The 13,928-nt window shown below is 36.6% G+C and overlaps 1 protein-coding gene across 4 annotated transcripts; it reads right to left on the bottom strand.

The window, feature by feature from the left end:
• Positions 1-1,968: 1,968 nt before the first annotated feature.
• On the bottom strand, positions 1,969-13,048 carry rab41 (RAB41, member RAS oncogene family). Of its 4 annotated transcripts, none has more exons than XM_039664646.2 (8): positions 12,845-13,047; positions 11,788-11,846; positions 10,825-10,878; positions 9,618-9,723; positions 7,812-7,923; positions 4,372-4,465; positions 2,566-2,632; positions 1,969-2,367 (listed from the first exon to the last, which is right to left on the bottom strand). In XM_039664646.2, the coding sequence occupies exons 1-8, from the start codon at positions 12,921-12,923 to the stop codon at positions 2,303-2,305; spliced, it is 636 nt and encodes a 211-aa protein (XP_039520580.1). In that variant the 5' UTR covers positions 12,924-13,047; the 3' UTR covers positions 1,969-2,302. The 4 variants fall into 4 exon arrangements, with proteins under 4 accessions (XP_039520580.1, XP_039520578.1, XP_039520582.1 ...); XM_039664644.2 differs by lacking the exon at positions 9,618-9,723 and adding an exon at positions 8,376-8,481 and having other exon boundaries at positions 12,845-13,046; XM_039664648.2 differs by lacking the exon at positions 4,372-4,465 and adding an exon at positions 7,453-7,546 and having other exon boundaries at positions 2,111-2,367; positions 12,845-13,048.
• Positions 13,049-13,928: the final 880 nt, after the last annotated feature.

The following is a 13,928-nucleotide window of genomic DNA, read 5'->3' as shown; positions in this document are numbered from 1 at the left end:
TTACTTATGCAGTATACATAAGTATTCTTATATAAACAGAATACTGGCCTCAGCTATCACAGACATAACACACTTTCTGTATCTGCAACTTAATTTTTATTTTATTTAAGATTTGTCATATTAATTCTATACATCAATAAATATAGTATATTTGTAATTTGTGTGTGTGTGTGTGTGTGTATTATGTGTTTAACGTACATGAACATTTAAAAAGCCTGGTGTCTCAAGTAAATTAGCCTATTAATTTGTTGCCATTGCAAATAAGTGAGATCAAGTAATCAATAAAAGTTACTGTATATAATGATTATATTATGCATCAAGTCCGTTTCTAATACTGAACACTATGTTTACAGGCCTATATACAGGAACCAGAAGCAGGACAAACAGCAAATCTGGTGAAATATCTTTTATTCTTGTGATACATTTTGGTGTCTCTTTAACCGTCCATTTTTTACAGCATATAATAATAGTACTTTGTCACACAAACTTAGCTAAACACTATTAGACAGCGTATTTCAAACAGACCAACACACTTCAGAATAGCACACAGCTGAGTATTCAGTGAGTGACACGTGATAGAGCTGTTCAGGAGGGTTTTCACTCTTATTTATTTCATTTCCTACATATCAAACCATAGTAAATGTTAATGTTTAAAACACACTTGATGCCCTTTTTTTAAAGTCTTAGTGATGAAAGGATTTGTCGGTTTACAGTTGAACGAGAGGAAAAGCGACAGTGCTGGGGGGGACTTGGTGATACCTCTCCAGCAAATAAAAGCCCATTCAAGCTATACTGTAGAAACCCAGCATTACAGATGGGGCGTGAATGTCTTTAAGAGTGGCACGATTGTGACACGACTAGGTCTTTGTGATAGAGTAGCCAGGCAGCAATGCAATACATCAAACTTTGATTCCCACACATTGCTAACTGCCATTCCCATCAAGCATACAACACATTGTATCACTAACTAGTGAGATAATAAACACATGAAACCAACAGTCTTACGACGAGCAATACCAAGACGTGTCTGTACACCAAGCGATAGCCGTATTGAAGGAAGAAATCGAAATGTCCTGTTTCAATGAACAAAACCTCATTATCTGTATGCAATGTTAATAGGCTCGAGCAAACCACAGCACTGTGGCCTGATTTGGTGCACCATGACAACCAAACAAGCAAGGCATTTTGTGTTAAACTGTCTTCTAAACTGCATGCGGTCCCTACACTTGCGCATCAAAAACAAGACAGAAACTTAGCAGAATTAGTGTGAATTACTGATGCTTTCCACATCCAAGCTCAGAGCGACACTACAATAGTTTTGTTAGTACATACACGTTTTCACAATTAACGTTAGGTTTTGTGAGTATGGTCGTGGATAAGTCATTTAATATCTTCGGTTTTGAATTTGAACAAAATTAAATAGTAATTTTCCCTTTTCTAAGAACATTAAATCCCATTTTTTTCCCCAACAGCTCAATACATTCTACTTCCATGCAACCCTCCAAAGATTTCGGTATAAAATTAGCCTGTCCAGAATGAGGCTTATCGCAAAAAAACAAAACAAAAAAAAAACTGCTAATTTTCTTGTCCATACATGTATATATACTAAAACAAAACAATTTTAAAATGATATCTGGTCCCATATACTATATTTAACATGGAAGCATCCAATTATACAGAATATTGTGTCCATGGTGATATTTCAAGACAAAATCAAAGAGATTCGTTCTGTATCTTTCTTTTAAATAACTTCTGGCAAAAAAAAAAAAAAAAACACAAACAAAATAATAGTGTGATGTTCATGTGAAAAAACAAAGTTGAAATTTGTTATCTGAATCGGTAACAGCCATAAATTCTTCCTCCAGATAAATTAAAAAAGAAGGCAAAAAAGGCCTAAAAATGATAACATCAGCCCCAGCTCTGAAACATGTTAACTTCACAACTATGATGGCACGGATGTGTGAAAACTTAAGTTTTCCGAGCTTAGGTCAGTCTGCAATCCCATATAATGCCATGCAGCCAGAACAGATGAGGATCTGAATGGTTTTTGCATTAAATCTATGCTGTGATTTTACTTTTCCGTTAACAATATACGCATTTTTGGAATCCATTTTAATACAGAGTAAAAGCACATCCACACGGTTACTCTGAAAAGTCACTGAGTCGAAGAGAAAGAAAAAAGTTCTCCGCTCATGACACGGGGCCGTGAGAGGAGCGAGTGACCACTGAGAGGCAAGCTGTTGGTGTGTGAGGGGGTGGAGTGAGGGGGACGCAGGACCTGGTGGGGGGCCGAGGGTTGTTACTAGCAGGAGCAGCTGCTCTCGGTAACAGGCAGCTCTGGAGGCTTCTCCAGTTTGATATCGATCACTGAAAGTTTGCATCAAGGATCAGTTACTGAGAGACTGGATCATTTGAATAAGCATGTCTTTACACTTTTCATTCATTTCTGTTAGACAAAAATGTTGACAGACAACATGTTTATGATCTTCTGCTATCAGGGTGTGGACAAACTGACTGACATTTTAATGTGAGAGATGGCATATTTAAGGTGCATGTGAAGGATACTGTCCTCTTTGCTTTTCTCTGGTGTACTATCCATTCCAGGCAAAGCTGCGGCAACACGACGAAACAGCTAGAGAAAAAAATAAGTTCATTACTTAAAAACTCTTTAAAAATCAATGCAGGTTTATTATAATACAAAATATATATCTTATTAGTATGGGAGACTGGGGCTAGTTCTAACATGTTTTACTCCAGTCAACAGCACACGTTAACCTTTTGTGACAATATTGTTATACTGTATATGGACTAAGGTATATTATAGGCTTTTAAAGTACATTTAAACAGCAAAACAAAACCTCAAAACCTCAAGAAAGGGACAAACCTCATGAAACCTCAAAAATAAAGAATACAAAAATCAACTTGTTTTGGCCAACAGATATTGTAAATAAATTACAATATATGCAACTCAACAAAATACGCAACTTCGATTTTTCTTTTTTTTCTTCTTTTTTTTTTACTCGCCCAACCAGTATTACAAAAATATTACACTGAAATGCAACAACGGTTTCCACCAACCACTGGATTGATTTTGTAAAGTTTGTTTCTATTACACTGATCTTATTGAGGATAAGTGTTTCTAATGGGAACTGGGAACACGTCCCGTAAATCCTGATGTACTTGGTACATCAAAAGAAGGATGCTAATATCAGTTTCTCTGTTTATCCTGAGGGACCCTCTATGGTGGACCAGCCCTGGACCCATCCCGACTCATCCTTAAGTGCCGGCCTCAGACACGACAGCCATCGGCACTGATCCTCAACATCTCGTCTCCAAACCGGCGTGATTACTGTGACTTCTAAACAGATGGAAATGGACAATTCTCTTAATGTTTCGATCCCATTTGTTTTGTAATCACTGTTCTTTCGTTGGCCAGAGGAGAACTGGCCCCCGACTGAGCCTGGTTTCTCCCAAGGAAACCTCAAACCTTTGAATGGTAGAGTGGCTCTTATGCAGTGTTGGACAAGTTACTTTTAAAAAGTTAATTAGTTACCCCAAATGGAAAGTAACTTTTATCATAAATTGACCGGAAAGCTTGAAATGTCTATAAATGAAACAATTCAAAACGAAAAGAAACAGGCTACTCTCTGATTATGTAATCCATTATGTACATTTCTCTCTGTAGGCGTTCACGAAGATGGAGATTGATGTCAAATGACAGAGATCAGACGCTGTCAAATCTGTCCCTGGGAAAAGTAACGTTTAATTTTCAGTAGTTTCATTTCCAAATTTTCAGTAGTAGCGCGTTACACTACTTTTCAGCCGAAAAAGTAGTCGCGTAACTGTAACGAGTTACATTGTCCTTTGTAACGCGTTACACACAACACTGCTCTTCCTTATGTCCAACTAGCCATAGTCTCCCCTATTTAAAAGATGATATAACTCCCAATGGGTAGAGAGGTAAAAAAAAAAAAAAAAAAAAAAGAAAAAGGGTAATTTCCGATGACACTAGCATTATGACAAAAAAAGACACCATAATCCACTAATTCTGAAAACAAAACACAATATAATATGCTGTTAAAAAGCACAATGCACAATGAAATGTCTACATTGAGTCTGTGAGTTACAAGGTGCGCTAAAACACAGCACAGAGAAAAATCATTCTAGTGATGCTTGGCCAACATGCAACACTTCAAGCAAACAAAACAAACAAAAGAAAAGCTTAATAGCACAGGACACCTGTGAATGTGAGGCAAAGGAAGAATGGCTAATGATGGGTGAGGTGGGGAAAGATAGAAACCAAAGAAAGCAGAAGATAGAGTGGTGGAGGGAAGGTGGGGCTTGGCCGTCCTCATTTCTCTGTGATTCTACCTGTTTGACATTGTAGCCAGTCTTTGCGCTGGTTTCAATGAACATGACATTCAGTTCCTTAGCCCTCTGTTCGCCCTCCTCTGTGGTAATCTGTCTGCTCGACCAGAGCAGGGAGGGGAAAGGAAAGAAATACAGACAGACAAAAAAAAAATGCATCAAGAAGAAGAGAAAGAGACAGAGACTGCCTGAAGTTCACATTAGTAATAGGGAAAAAAGAGGGATTAGTGTTTTATAGGACCACGACACAGGTTGAAGAGTTGAGAAATGGCTGAAATCGTAACCTTAAAAAGAGATCACTGCACTGCAGTTCAACAAAAGGGCCATTCACAGGGAACACATTTTTTACTTGAGGACAATCTACAACAAAAATAAACACCCTGTGTGTTTATACGTGATGATAATGTCATTGACACTTTGGTCACTGAAATATCCCTTGTTTATTTGTGATCACTGGCATGCATTTTGATACCAACCAACACATAAGGAAATATATATGTAAAAAGTATTTAAAATGTATACACACGAGCACGAAAGCGTTTTCTGCGCTGAACAACACAATGAGTTTAACAACACTCGCAGCTTAAATATTAGTATTGAAATCCTAGGTCCTGGGCATACTGTCAAAAAAATTTGGTCTATTTTTTTTTTTTTAATTCTGATTTTTTTTGTCATAACAAACCTTTGGTTAAGATTAAGCTTACTTAATCTTTTTCATTTCTTTAAATTTGTTTTGCCATGTTTGAGTAAATCAGTTGAGGCAGCAGACAGCCATTAGGCTACTATTTTAATTCTCAAAGTTTTTGATAATGTGCCATAAGTTTGTATTGCAATTCAACTTCTATGTCATACTATGACACAGAAAAAAAAAAACTGCTCTAAAGAGAACTAACGCCCACATTCATGCTTTAAAATTATTTTGGTGGGTCTTTAGATAGATTATTATTGTCTACGTGGTTCCTGGAATGGAAAAGTTTGGGAACCCCTGGTATAAAGGGTACACATTGGCCGGAGTGAATGCGGTTACACCCAGTGTGGCAGAAATAAATACATTTGACAAGAAATCTGAGGTTTATTCTTACAGACTGCCGAAAGCTTCTGAAAAGAGAAGCAAATGGTTCGCTGCAATTCATAGAAATAACTGGACTCCATGCAGCGAAACATGGATTTGCAGTTATAAATGTGTCAGTACGCTGAATTTGGGGGTAAAATAATACCCTATATATTGTATTGTTATTGTATTGACAACTCATCAATTAAATAGTTACCATCTTATATTATGGATAATTAGATTTTTTTTTTAAATAAACAGTGGTTAAAAAATATTTAAGTCCTAGGGCTGGACGATATGACGATATATATGACATTGATATAAGTGATCACCCGGATTTAGACCTACCTATATTGTATTTAAAATAAAGCATTCACAAGCAAATTTGCTTTATGTATTTTACCAGTGTCAAAATCAGGCACATATCAATATCAGGAAACACGATTCCTTGTTGCATGTCAATATCCATGGATCATTGGATCTTTCAGTTGTAAAGAACACTGTATCGAGACCAACCTTTAGTTTAAAATGATAATCCCTCGTTTACCGCATCTGTGGCAATCTTTCAAATTGATCGACTTCCCACAGACAATAATTTTGACTATGTAAGATAGTAATGCCCAGACCAAGACTTATGACATTTTCTGTATTGACTTGAGAGAAGTCGAATGATACACAAATGGATTTAGATGTTAGAAAATGTAAAACTGAGTCATACATTGTTAGCTGAAAGTATAATCAACAGGGCAAGATATTTAAAGGGGTGGTTTACTGCTTTTTTTCTTTGCATGGTTGTGTTTATGGGGTGCAATATAACATGTATTTGTGTTTTTTCTTTATTAAAAAGTCTTATTTTTCATAAATTTCACCTTTATGGTAAGCCACTTTCTCCTCTGTCATTTGAACGACTGGTTGACTTCCTGAGTCTATGAAACCACTCCCTCAGAAACAGGCAATGGGCTCAGATTGGTTAGTTTAGGCCGGTGTGTTTTGATTGGCTAAACTGTAGTGCACGTTGTCTGGAAACGTCACGCACATTGCCTTTACGGGTGAAAGTTGCATGTGCTCCAGTAAAATGTAAATAATGGTGTTGATACTGCAGTATCAGTTTGAGCCAGAATCAGACCTAGAAAGCGGCGATGAAGAGAGTCAACCAGTAGCTTCCTAAACACGACTCTTACAAAACGTTTCTGAATGATAATTTGCCTATATTTTTTTAAACTTTATACACGTTTGTTTTAGACAAAATAGCATCGAACTGACTGGCTACTAACGTTATACACAAACAGCGTTGCCATTGGTTTACGTTCTTGATCAAATCGAAAAATAATAAATGAAAAAAGTGAAATCGCAATCAACCACCCCTTTAACAAAAGGACACACAAGAGGTAGAAGATGTAAAGAACTTTGTGAATGACTCAACGTGTTCTAATTCAATGAAAATCTGCAGTTTTCTGCCGAATTCTGTGGCTGTAGAATCAATGTGGGTGTTGTAATGACACATTCCTTCCATGTTTCTTTGTGGTATCCTTGAACAGTTAACAACTGACAGGGTTGCTATGTGAAAAAAAAAGTGTTCGAAATTCAGCAATTTCAAACTGGAATCCATCAAACTTTGAGTTTCGACTGAAGGTGAAAATTACCCCTTGTAAATTTTATACCAGGTTCAAGATTGTCACGCAAGTTTGTGGTGTTGACCAATAGAAAGATGTTTGGTTTAAAAGTGACCTCTGTGTGAGCTGTACTCCATGCAATGCTACACTATTGAAAATTGACCTTTTTTGCTCACGAAATTCACACACCTTTACGTTTATCCTCAATATTAGCCTATTTTAAATGTTGATTTGAGGTGTTGAACATTTTTTTGCAAGGATTCTGCTAGGATTTATTACTGTATCAAGCTTGTTTATCGAACGTGAAGACAGTCTCCAAAAAAAAAAAAAAAAATCTGTGGAAATTGACAATATGCCACAGATTCTGTTATACAAGTTAGAACGCTTAGGTCTACACTACAGCTGTATCGTGTCACCCACCTGTTTGACGTTATAACCAGCTTTGGCGCTGGTCTCTATGTACATCACACCCAGATCCCGGGCTTTTTTCTCTGCTGCGTCTAATGACACTTGCCTGGCATAATCCATAGTTGAGGTGTGGACAGAGTTCAAATTAGAATGGATATGAAAAACAAAAGTAGTAATGGGAAATCAAAAATAAAATTAAAGAGAAAATATGACCAAACAGAAAAGCAACAATGGCACAACAAATTATTCAACATAACACTCAACTTAATAAAGGGAAAACTGAACACAAAAATAACAGTGAAGGGCTTAAAATGTGAAGTCTGATGGATGAATAAAAGATGTGTTCATCAAACTCCTCGAAACTACCGTACCTTTTATCAGCCAGGTCTGTCTTGTTGCCAACCAACATGATAATGACATCACTTCCTCTCTCTGTTCTGACATCATCTATCCACTTTGAGGTTTGCTGAAAGGAGTTGAGATCTGAAGAACAGAAGGAATAATGTTATGCATGCACGTATAACAAAGGAAAAAATATCTCTTGTGATCTGCAGGAACTCATTTCAGTGATTATTAAATCAATTTGCAAAATTCAAATTTAGCAACGGTCATAAATACACTCGATTCACTTCAACGACAAGCTTTTTTAGAAGGAAGTGCGCAAGCAGACTGTTAGAATGAAGTTCAACAAAACAGAGGACGGTTAAGTTAAAGCACAGGAAATCTCAATGCTCATCGAGCTCAAATAAGAGAGAAGCATGTTCAATCTACTTTTCATTTAATCTGAAAATAATATGAAATATTAAAAACAGCATTGTTCCCAAGCAACCATACTAAGATGAACTGCCATGACCTAGAAGCAGCTGCTGAATCGTGCTAACTGTGCCCTGAGAGCATAGATCCCTGCTGACCCAATGAGTGAGGCTCAGACTCACTGGTGATGTCATAGACCACCACAGCAATAGTGGAGTCTCGGATGTAGCTGGGAATGAGGCTGCGGAAGCGCTCCTGCCCTGCAGTGTCCCATAGCTGGAGCCGAACCTGATGGACCAGCAAATCGTGGTGTGCAATGAAAACAGGGGAAAGAGAAAGGCAGAACAGAGAAAAGAAAAAGTATAAAGGGAGGATAGAGTAAGGGAGCAGGATTAGACGAAAAGGACAACATCAAAGAAGCAAAACATGAAGGAAAAGGAGAAATGCACCAACAGAATAGACCAATTTTTGCTTCTGTGCTTATAGATCATAACCACAAGGTTTTAGGAATCTGAAGGCATTTCTCCATTCCTGCTCTCTGAATGACCCTGCTTTCTGCAAGATGCTTTGCAAATGGCACTCCTTATGCACAAGTATTGCTGGACATGTTTTCAGGCTAAACAGCATTTTAACAAGCTCAAATTGTACTCATAAAGACAGAAAAATGGAAATGTTGCTAGAATGTACTCACCCTTATGTTTTTCAAAAACCCTGTATGACTTTCTTTTGCAGAACACAAAAAGAGAGTATTTTGAAGAATACTTTAACTATTTAACCGTATAATACAAGTTAAAGGGATACTCCACTTTTTTGGGAAATAGGCTCATTTTACAACTCCCTCAGGGTTAAACGTTTAAGTTTTACCGTTTTCTAATACATTCAGCCGATTTTCTGATATTTAGAAGAATATCAGTAACCAGACAGTTTCTGGTCTCATTGAATGACAACCATAGTAGGAAAAAAAATATACTATATACTATGGAAGTCATTGAGACCAGAAACTGTCTGGTTACTGATATTCTTCTACATATCAGATAAATCGGCTGAATGGATTCGAAAACGGTGAAACCCAACTGTTTAACTCTGGGGGAGTTGTAAAATTAGCCTATTTCCAAAAAAGTGGAGTATCCCTTTAATGGGGTCCAAATCAACACTTTGTATGGACAAAAAAACAAAATACATTTTTTTCCTAAAGAATTAAAGTTATACAGGTTTAGAATGACATGAGGGTGACAAAATTATGACAGAATTTACATTTCTTACATCCCCGTGCTATGCTTTTTTTTGTTCATCTAACTTTGTTTAATTTTACCAGGAACGTTCAAATAAACCAGCAAACTTATAAAGCTACATGAGTGCTATTTACTCAAGCAGAACCCAACTTTACCCCACCATGTGGTGAAGCAGGAGCACTAGCTACCTACTTGCTATATCATAGACCACCACTGCGGCTGCTGAGTCTCTGATGTAACTGGGAATGAGGCTACGGAAGCGTTCCTGCCCAGCAGTGTCCCACAGCTGTAGCCGAATCTATGAACGTCCATGCAGCACAACAGGCATGGGGACCCATTCAGCACCCAGCCATGGAAGAGAGTGGGGTGAGGTGGACAAAGACACAACCAAACTTAAAAAGGTGAAATCAAAATAAATGACAAACTAATGACAAAAGTGTGATGAGGTACAAGCATGCGCAAGGAATTACGGAAATGATAACTGTGATGAATCTGTGACAGACAGTGAAATCACCTGGTGGACTAGCCCTATTTGGACGTTAAGAGAAATGAGTCAGAGAGACAAAGGCATACTTTGTGATTTTAATCCTTTCTGAATCTGCCATGTCTGTGTATTTCCTCACACAACCTCGGTAAAAAATTCCAGTGCAAATTACCTACTGTTTTTGGCAAACTCAATGAAAATCTAGAAATCTAATCCTCTCCGAATGTAAATGTCTGTGATTGTATTGTAGCCAACTAATGCTTCTCCTCATTTGTTTTTTAATCTTCCTGAACTACATTATGCGTACCAATCTTTCGCATGCTTTCATTTTATTTTAAAATGGTGAATTTTTTTTTTTATTTCATTATTAAATAGAGCCCAGTTGCAAAAACTGTAAAGACTGCCCCTTTTAATATTAATGTCATGTACGGTAATATACTTGTCTAGATGTCTCCACTCACTTATGTGGAAACAGCCACTAGAATAAACTCATGTCAACTACATTTAAATAATTTTTTAATAATATATTAAAGTTACATCAATGTGTAATTCATAAAAAATATATATACGTCATATGTAGCACAGTAAGCTACCTTCTGTTATGCCCATGTCTAGAAAACTCCCACCTCTGTAATAAACACAGAGACCTCAGTTCTATCCAAATCAGTGCTTGGAATCACAGACGTAGGGTGATCAGAGTTGTAACTCAAACATGGTTTAGAAAACTAGTCCTGTCCGAATAGGGCGTTTTAAACCTTACAGGTGATATTAGAAAACATCAAGATGAATGACTTGAGCCAGTGTGTGTCAAAACCATCTATTACACTAGTACTAAAATTAAAAGTCAATATTTCTGTGCTTGGACACACAGAGACTCCATGGAAATTATTCTAGAAAAGTTGATCTCCGTCCTACCGTGCGGTCTTCCAAGTACATGGTTTTTGACAGAAAGTCTATACCAATAGTTGCCTATGGAGAGAAACAATGAGTTAACAATCACATTTTAAAATACAGACCAATTAAGGAATGTTTATTTTGACTGTATTTTCTGTGGAACACAAAATGAGATATTTTGCATAATTTTCATACTGTTCTTTTCCTTTCATCAAGTCACAAAATATATTTGATCCTTGTTCACTGAAAATCTAATTCGCTCTTGTGAATATTTAAACTTTCTGCAACAAGACACTTTTATATCAAATTTGATTTCAATGACACCAAAAGCTATCGGTTCTAATGTGCATCAGAACTGAGAGCTATGAACTAAATGAACACTCGACAAACACCAAATGCAAGTTAAAATGGGCACTGCTAAGTGAAATGCTAAGGAATTATCGAGACTGAACTTGTATAACAAAAAAAAAGTATGGTCCGAGTAGATATATAAAATATTTCTGTTTTAAATAAATGCTGTTTTTTTTTTTTTTTCACTTCAAATCCTGAAAAAATAAAATGCATCATGGTTTCCACACAAATATTAAGCAGCACAAATTTATTATTGAGAATAGCTAGAGTAGCTAAAGTAAAGCCTGAAAATTCAGATTTTTAGCAATAAATTACATTATAAAGTATATAAAACACATTTTATGGCTTGTAAAAAGAATATTTATTTCAACTTTGATAGTGTGCCAAAAATGTATTTTGAACTTTAACTAAAGACAGATTTTGGCCATCATATGCTTTTGTTGTAAGGACAATGGCAGTGTGACTCATCTATAGAGTATCTCCTTATGTGTTCCATGAAAAAAAAATGATAGCTTTCATGATAGCTTTCAAGTCAACAATACTTTGATATTAAGTTGATTTAGGTAACATGGTAAGCATCTGCCAGTGCCACACGAACATAACATGGTCTGTAACAATCACAGCAAGTATTACCTGATATGTATTATCGAAGCTGTCATACATAAACCTGGTGATAAGTGAAGTTTTGCCCACTGTGGAGGAAAAGAAAAAACGACGCATTAGACATAAGGGCCTCACAGTGAATGGGTCTCAAAACCTAGTGTGATCCCTACATAGACAGCATGTTTGAATGCATCACGTCATAGATGCTGTCAAGGGAACGGATGCATCGCAGGATGATTCTGAACTCTGATCGCTGTGTTGGCAACATGGGTGTCGCCGTCCTGCTTTCCACAGCAACATACTGCATCAATACAGGTTAAGACGTGCAGAAACTCTCCTTTACGACAGCTGCTTAATGCTTTTAACGTCAAATCCAGCCATTATGAAACGAGAAAGTGGATGTAACGTGGATGATGTTGGCAGTTAAACATCCCTGATGTGGTTTATAACATCACGATCTTGATAGTCACAGCCGGTCAGCTAGAAACATGCTAACTAACCGCTAACAGTTAGCAACCATTTCACAACAGACAGTATTGTTTTACAGATTCAAACCATTAACATCCAATACTAGTATAATATAATTTGCATCATATATATTAAACAGTAATGGTGGATGCAATCACATATAAAAGGCCTTTAAAATGAGAGATCTCGGTTGTGGCTAAGAAAAGAAAACACAAACATGCTAATACAAGGACTTGATGGCCTTCCTCCATGTCTTCATTCAAGAATACAAAAAGACTGAGAGGGAAGACCGAAAAATACATATATCAATTAAAGCATAATGGAGGTGATTTTCGGATCTCGCATCCTTTGTAACGAATAGCTGCTATTCGTGTAGCTAACGTTAATTACTTCAAGGATGTGCAATGCTAACGTTACATGCTACACGATTTCTGTAAATTTTAGAGTATTTTAAGAGCGTGTCGACGTTTGTCATCAGTACAACCTGTCAAATCGATATTTGCTTGTATAACTTAACGTTATTTAGTATCATCTATCCTTCTGGAACGTCCTTTCACCTGGCCTGTCTATCTCTCCGTCCACGTCTCACACATAGTGCTAGCGTTATCTGAACACTTACCGCTTTGCTCGCCCAAGAAAACCAGCTTAAATTTCCGCAGAGGGTTGCCAAACTCTCCGCCACCGGTCGTAGTAGACATATTTTTCGAGTATAATATACAGCAGCTATCTAAATATTATTTTCTGTGCGCGGACGAGGGACTCTGTACAGTCCAGTGACGGAGCGCTAATAGCTGATGATTCCTGAGTGTTACAGCGCCTCTTAGTGGCCAGAGAAGGAAACGCAGGGCACACTGTGTCTGTGTTTCAGAACGTAGTGCTAAAAAGCTGACTACTATCCTTTGCTGTCTAGGTTTATGGTTTGAAAGAGACTATGATGGCCAAAATGCTGTCTTGGTAGGCAGTCGACTAGGTTTTGATACACAGTCTATTTCTACTGTCACAACTTACCATGGTATATTAGCATCTGAATTCTGAATATTTTTAGTGTTGCCTGCGCAACAAATTTTTATTCATATAATCCTGACACAACTAATATTTATAATATAATTTTACGTAAAACCTTTCACATCATTATGATGCAACTCATTTTTTTTATTTATCTATCTATCTATATATATATCTCTATATATATATATATATAAAGCAAAAAAACAAAACAAAAATAGAATATATTGCATACATTTAAAAAAAATATATGTATGAGTAATAAATTATGAAACAGCATATAAAAGTTGTTTTAATGTAATTTTATTGAAAATGTACACCATGGAATCTTACTACAGTTAAATACTTCACAAATTTCTGGGATTACAGGGATGGGGGTAATTGACATTAAGGGGAAAATATGGAAGATGACTAGAAAAATGTCTTGACACCCAAAATGTTTCACAGGAAAAAACAGTCACTTGTCAATGTCATTAATCATTAAAACAGATTTCAAAGTTGATACGCAAAATAGGTCCTTAAAAATTATATGTACTACACACATATGCATAAACATCTGTACTTCATAACTGACTGACTTGAAATTACTGAAAACCCTTGATGTATATCTCTATGCAATATTTGGCAAAATGGAAAATTACATTTAAAAACTGACCATAACTGCACATTGTACCTGAAATAAAAACACGTAATAAAAT

Source organism: Pimephales promelas, chromosome 9 (genome assembly GCF_988280905.1).
Source record: "Pimephales promelas chromosome 9, fPimPro1.hap1.1, whole genome shotgun sequence".
Classification (NCBI taxonomy): Eukaryota; Metazoa; Chordata; class Actinopteri; order Cypriniformes; family Leuciscidae; genus Pimephales; species Pimephales promelas.
The sequence above is the reverse complement of the archived record's forward strand: the minus strand, read 5'-3'. Positions and strand labels throughout refer to the sequence as shown.

Bases quoted from the DNA above. Each gene is read 5' to 3' on its own strand.
- rab41 (XM_039664648.2), bottom strand. From the start codon at position 12,923: ATGTCTACTACGACCGGTGGCGGAGAGTTTGGCAACCCTCTGCGGAAA. The intron at 11,847-12,844 runs GTAAGTGTTCAG...TTTCCTCCACAG, and splicing joins TTTCTTGGGCGAGCAAAGCG to TGGGCAAAACTTCACTTATC. The intron at 2,368-2,565 runs GTATCCTTCACA...GCAAACTTTCAG, and splicing joins AGAGAAAAGCAAAGAGGACA to TGATCGATATCAAACTGGAG.